General features: G+C 54.5%; 1 protein-coding gene across 1 annotated transcript in view; it reads left to right on the top strand.

The window, feature by feature from the left end:
- Positions 1-6,596, top strand: part of GLTSCR1 (glioma tumor suppressor candidate region gene 1) — a 38,691-nt gene that overhangs the window by 23,100 nt on the left and 8,995 nt on the right. Inside the window, 4 exon segments of the mRNA XM_009887088.1 lie at positions 1,786-3,522; positions 3,525-3,872; positions 4,040-4,210; positions 6,484-6,593. Of these exon segments, the coding sequence (XP_009885390.1) occupies positions 1,786-3,522; positions 3,525-3,872; positions 4,040-4,210; positions 6,484-6,593 (2,366 nt within the window).

Here is a 6,596-nt window from a genome sequence, read left to right on the forward strand (position 1 = left end):
GCCGGCAGGAGCCGGGGCCGGGGAGGGACGCTGCCGCGCCGCTGCCCCCGGGGGGAGAGCTCGGCGCTTTCCAGGCGCTGCCCGTCAGCCCTTCACTCATTTTTATTTTTTTATTATTTTTATTTCCCCCCCCACACGCTTTTTTCTTTTTTTTTTTTTTTTTTTTTTTTTTTAATCCAGAGTTTATTTAACAACAACTAACCAAATAGTGGAAAAAACCCAACTCCCTGTTTTAAGATAAGACATATTACTTGGCAAACAGTTTTAGAAGAAATAAAGATGGCAGAGCAAATCTGTTTGGCTCTTCACTATACAAAAAGTAGGAAAGGCAATCTGCACACCAGATTTCCTTGGTTTTTTTTTCTTTTTTTTTTTCATTTCCCAGGCTTGTTTTTCATCTGTTTCCCAGGTCTAGCCCAGGAGGCAGGGATTATTCCCCAAGATTTCTAGAGAAATAGCTCCCACAGGTCCCCCGTGCGATGGGGGAGAAAACTTTGATTTCACGTGCAGACGGGGCAAAAAAAAATCTGCTTTTAAGCCCGGGCAGAGCTTTGAGGCTGAACAAAGCCAAAGATGCCACCACGCTCCCATATCCCCCCCCGCAGAGATAAATTTGGATTATTTGGAAGTTCAAAAAGAGTTTGTGAGTTTGGGAAAAATCCCTCCCGGTTCCCCCTCGGCCTGGCGCGCTCCCTTGCCTTGCTGCCGCAGCGAAGGGGAAATACGTGGAAGTCAATTCTAAAAAAATCCTCTTTTATTTTTCCCCTCCTTTCCCCCCAAGAGCATGGGTCACTCTGCATGGATAACATTCAAGCATGAATTTATTTTTTTTTTTCTCTATTTCCATAAGAATCTTAATATTATTTTTTTTTTTCATTTTTTTTGTTCCTCCATCGCGCTTTTATTTTTTTACGCCAACTTTGGGTAAAGCTGCCGATGCTTTATAACCAGTTGAGGTTTACTTCTTCTTTGATATTTTATTTTTATTTTTTTTTTTCATTTTTTTTGTTCTTCCATCGCGCTTTTATTTTTTTACGCCAACTTTGGGTAAAGCTGCCGATGCTTTATAACCAGTTGAGGTTTACTTCTTCTTTGATATTTTATTTTTATTTTTTTTTTTCATTTTTTTTGTTCTTCCATCGCGCTTTTATTTTTTTACGCCAACTTTGGGTAAAGCTGCCGATGCTTTATAACCAGTTGAGGTTTACTTCTTCTTTGATATTTTATTTTTATTTTTTTTTTTTAATTTAATTTTATTTTTTTTTAACTTCCCGGTCCACCCGTGTGCCTGGCAGACCCTGACGGCGTCGCGCCGTGCCGGTGGGGTCCCAGGTTAGGCTGCATGGTGCTTTTCCCCTCCCAGATTTCCGTGATTCTTCCCGGCGCGGCCCCTCTGCCGCTGCTCGGAGGTCTCCTGCGAGAAAAGGGCTCCGTTTTCGTGGCGTTTTTAAGCTTCTCACCAAAACAATGACATTCCCGCTTCCGATATGGAAGCTCTTTTAAGAGCAAGAGAGGCAAGGGGGTTTGTGCGCAGAACTCTTCTTTTTGGTGGCTTGACGCACGAAAACGTCACCCCTGAGCCACCTCTGCCCTCGGCCCCCTCCCTCGCTTAAAGCCCGTCGTTTGGTGGCCGGCTCGCCCGCTCTCAAACGACGTCGGGCGTTAATTTCGGGATGCCGAAACGCTCCCGGCCGCTTAGCGAGCGGAGGCGCTGCTCCCCGCGGCTCCTCTCCAGCTCAATGCCTGTCTTCTCTCTTCTCCCCTCCCACCAGCCAATCCTCCCAGCTGCACGTCCAAGAGTCCTCCGGCAACCACCTGAGCACCGAGCAGAGTCAGCCCACCACCAGCGTGGACCTCGACTTTTTAGAAGATGACATCCTGGGGTCGCCGTCCAGCGGCGGGGCCAACCTGCAGAACTCGGACCAGCCCTGCGACATCCTCCAGCAGAGCCTGCAAGAGGCGAACATCACCGAGCAGACGCTGGAGGCGGAGGCCGAGCTGGACCTGGGCTCCTTCCAGCTTCCCACCCTTCAGCCGGTGGTGCAGACGGCCTCCGACGGCACCCCGCAGATCTTCTCCGGCGGCGCCGACCTCATTGGGCTGCAGCAACCCGCCGTCCTCACCCACCAAGCCCTGGTGCAGCAGTCGGTAGGAGCAGATGTGGTCAACAAGGCCATCAGCGTTCAACCTTTCCTCCAGCAAGTGGGCTTGGGGAACGTCACCATCCAGCCCATCTCCAACCTCCAGGGTTTGCCCAACGGCAGCCCCAGCGGGACGCTGGGAATCGGGCCGATTCAGGTGGTGGGGCAGCAAGTGATGGCCATCAACCAGTCGGCGCAGCAGATCATCGCCAAGCAGGTTCAGCCCTCCCAAGTGGCCACCATGCCCGTCGGCAGCTACATCACCCAGACGGCGCCCGAGCAGCAGCAGGTCACCCTCGCCTCCACGGGGGTCTCTCCGCAGAGCGCCGGTCTCGTCATCCAGAAGAACTTGCCGACGGTGGCCACCACGACGCTGAACGGCAACTCCATGTTCGGCAGCGTGTCCGGGACTCAAGGCTCCCAACCGCTCACCGTCACCTCCAACTTGAGCAGCCCTTTGGTGCAGGCCCAAAACGTCATCATTCACAGGACGCCCACCCCGATTCAGCCCAAACCCGCTGGCGTCCTCCAGCAGAAACTCTACCAGATCACCCCCAAACCCTTCGGTTCCAACAACACCACCCTCACCATCCAGAACGAAGCCGCCCTGCAGCAGCAGAAGGCTCAGCAGAACCTGACCTTCATGGCCGGCAAACCCGGGCAGAACGTGGTGCTGTCGGGCTTCCCCCAAGGGCTTCCAGCCAACGTCTTCAAGCAGCCGCCGCCGCAGCAGCAAGCCCTCAGCAAGCCCATGAGCGTCCACTTGCTGAACCAGGGCAGCAGCATCGTCATCCCCGCCCAGCACGTCCCGCAGGCCATGCTGCAGGGCCAGAACCAGTTCCTCCTCCCCGGGCAGTTGGCCGGCGCCTCCGCCGTGCAGATACCCCAACAGCTCTCGGCCCTGCAGGCCAACATGGGAGGGCAGATCCTGACCGCCTCCCACCCCGGCGGGCAAGCCCATATCATAACTAGCCAAGGGCCGGGCGGACAGCTGTTAACCAACCAAGCCTTGCCGGCCCAAATCCTCACCAACCAGAACATCGCCGGCCAGCTGAACCTGGGCCAAGTGCTCACCTCGCAGAACGCCCACGGCACCGCTCACATCCTCTCGGCTCCCATCCAGCTCCAGCCCGGCCAGGTGGGTCAACCGGCTCTCTTCCAGATGCCCGTTTCGCTGGCCGGCAGCTTGACCACGCAGAGCCAACCTTCTGTGGCCGCTTCCTTGGGCCAAACGGGTCAGACGGTGATCCAGGGGGTGACGTTGCCCAACCAGGTGGCCATGCTCAACGCCACCGAGAACCTGGGCCAGGCGGTGAGCATCCAAGCCTCCGCCACCACCACCAGCCAAAGCCCCGGCCTCGTCCAGCCCCAGCCCGCCTCTGGCACCAACCTCCGGCCCCCGTCCCCCCCCGGCCCGCCTCTGGCGCCAGCCTTCTGCCCAGCGCCGACCAGTCCTCCATCCTCACCGTCCAAACCGCTTCCCAGCCGCCCGCGCCGCTCCAACTCAACGTCCCGCCGCCGCCGCCGCCCGCCCAGCAGCCGGTGACTTCCCAACCCAGCCCCAGTTTGGCCTCCAGCCCGGAGAAGATCATCCTGGGGCAGGCGGCCGCCGGAGCCGTCATCAACCAGGACTCCATGCAGATGTTCCTCCAGCAGGTAAGCAGAGCCCCGCTGGGTGGTGGCCACCGTGTTGGTGGCCCGTTGGGCGTTCGGTGGCCGATGCCGAGCGTGGTGGGCTCTGGAGAGCGCCGCTTTGGCGCTTGCTTTACACGCCGTAGGTGCTAGAAGCGTTCCTGTGCGGCCTTAATTCTTTGCGTAGGGCAATTCCCTTCCTCCGTAGGTGGAATTTAAACTTGCCCAGAGCGACGAGCGGGACTCAGGGGTCGCTCTGGCTGTAGTCGAGTGCCATCACCTCGCTTTTGGAAGGAGGAGCGGGTGACGGCTCTGGTAGGGGCACCAAAGCCACCACCGCGGTGCAGCGGGGGCGGGTGGGCAGCGACTCGTTGCGAGAGTCCTCTCTGCGACGCGGTGGGCACCGCCCACCCCCGTACCAGCGCGAGGAGGTCGAGGTGGGTCCGGCGAGGGCTGCCGACGTCTCCCATCTCGTCTTACCTACGGTGGGAAAGGGTTTGGTGGCGTTTTAGACGCCAGATTTGAAGCGTTACGGGTTTTATTTATTCTGAAACTCGCAGTCGTGAAGGTGGGTGCTGGTCCGTAACCCACCGAAGTGGCTGAATTGTCAGAGAAAGAGATGGGAAGAGAGCGAGCGCTCTCTTATTTTATTATTATTATTATTATTTCAATAGCGGGAAGCTTTAAATTTCTCAGTTGGAACTTGGTTTTGGCGTAACGAGTAGCACGACTACGCCTACGTAGCTATTTGGGCTTGATGTTGACAGGTCACCTCCCGGTATTTCGGCATAATTAAACCCAGGCGCCTGCCTGCGACTGAAGGGTTACGGTTCGGGATGTGACGGGGTGTGTTAAATATTACTGCGGTTTCGTTATCGGATTGCGGTCAGAGGCGACGGGTCCCGGTGCAAAGTCCCTCTCCCACCTCCAGAGAGAGCTCTTTTCCCTCGCCAGCCGCACCGGGCCCGTCCGGGCTCTCCTGCCAAGCCGTGAGCCTTGGAAGACGCCGTGGTGGTTTTCGGCAACCGCGGTGCGGGGAAAAGTGTGGGGAGGGATGCAGCGAGAGGCAGGCGAAGGAGGAGAACCCGTAAACACGGTCAGCGCTCAACGTGTGCCCCGTGCACGGAGCGTGCCGCCGCCGTACAGAAAACTGATCCGGCAGCGGCAAAACGGTGCTGCCGCAGCGGGGTCGGCTGACGTCAGACATCTCCCGGCGTTTATTTTTGCCCTGCTCCTCTTTAAAGCTTCCAAACTCTTCCTCCGGTGCGGTTTGCTCCGCTGGATCTGCACGTAGCCAAGGAAAGGGCCGTGGTGTCGCTTTTCGAAGCGAAGCAGCCGTCTTGGCTTCGCTCCCCGCAGCGGAAAGGAGAGGGGAGAAGTGCCGGGAGTGCGGTGGGCTGCTCCCTCCTGCCCTCGGCAGCTCCGCGCAAAGAATTAAGTGGATTTATCCTTTGGCGAAGGCAAGCTGCCGCCAGGCCCGGCCGTTGGGGCCTTTTCAGCCCTTTCCACCCCAAAACCACATCTACACAGCTCTTAATGACTGATAACATACAGTCATAGTTGTCTTCACTTGCAGTGAAGCTATGTGGTCCTCCACAAACTAGTTATGTATTAGTAAAACCCAAAGATTAATGTTGATAGTGTAACTAGAAATGTGTTTGGATCTTCAAAACGCAAGTAGGTGATGCCTTGAAGTTGGATAAAGCTCTCATTTTAGGCACAGGTATTTTTACATGTCACTAGCTACCCAGGTACTTCTGGAAACTTGGCATAGAAGCTTCATTTTTAGTGCTTTCCAGTTTTTGCTAAAAGCTGCAGACTGTCTCAGAGATGGAGAGGTCAAAAAGGTCAACAACACATTAGTAGTACTCTTGACCTTAATAAAGCCCCATATTGCCCGGGTGCTGTTGACATCTGCCGGCACAATAAGCAGGCTGCCCACAACCCCAGGAGGTTCAAGACATGCAGGCTTTCATGGTCGGAGGGAATCTGTGCCCACTCTTGCAAGGAGGCACTGGAGCATGAAGAGAGGGATGCTTCAGCGTTAGTGTTTAGCTACGGTTACTGTCCCCGAGGTGTCCAATGGTAAGCAGATAATAATAATAATAGCAGCAAATAAATATATAAATAAATAAGCAAAACAGAGCAAAAGAAATGTGGCATATTCAGAGTAAATCCTTCTTTGGAATGTGTCCCGGCTTGTGGCAACCGATGGTTTTGGGCACCCTGAATCAGAAATTGCATCTGGATCATTATGTTTAATAGTATCAAGATATCTATATTCTTGGAGTTTGGCTACTCCCTTTTTAATCTATTTAAATGTTGGCTTCCAGAAGATCCCAATAACTCCCAACAATATGGAGTTCAGTAGTGTCATTCCACATGGCATATTTAAGAGTATTTCCTCTTGTTCATTTTAAACTCACTTCCTAATCATTTTGGGGTCTCCTGTACATCAGAGATGTATTCCGTTTTCTTCTGCTATTCCTGATTGTATAAATCTGCATGGAGTTTTCTCCTCAGTCATTCTCTTCCAAGTTAAAAGGTCCCTTTCTTTTTAGCCTTTCTTCACATTGAATCCATCCACGGCTCGCCGTCCTGTTTGAGGGAGCCGAGAGACACCTAAATAACAAATGACGGGCATCTTCGAGGGCAGAACTCCTTCCTGAGCTTCCGACTAACCTTCTTCCTCTTTCCTTCTCTGTTTCAGTTACCTGCAGGGCAGCAGAAGCTCCCTGGAGCCTCCCCGTCCCCTTCGCTACCTCATCCTCCCCTGGGGGAGAGCCCGCAGCTCCCGGCCGCCCACCTCTCCCAAATGCAGTC

This window comes from Charadrius vociferus, unplaced genomic scaffold, assembly GCF_000708025.1.
Source record: "Charadrius vociferus isolate BGI_N301 unplaced genomic scaffold, ASM70802v2 scaffold1736, whole genome shotgun sequence".
Classification (NCBI taxonomy): domain Eukaryota; kingdom Metazoa; phylum Chordata; class Aves; order Charadriiformes; family Charadriidae; genus Charadrius; species Charadrius vociferus.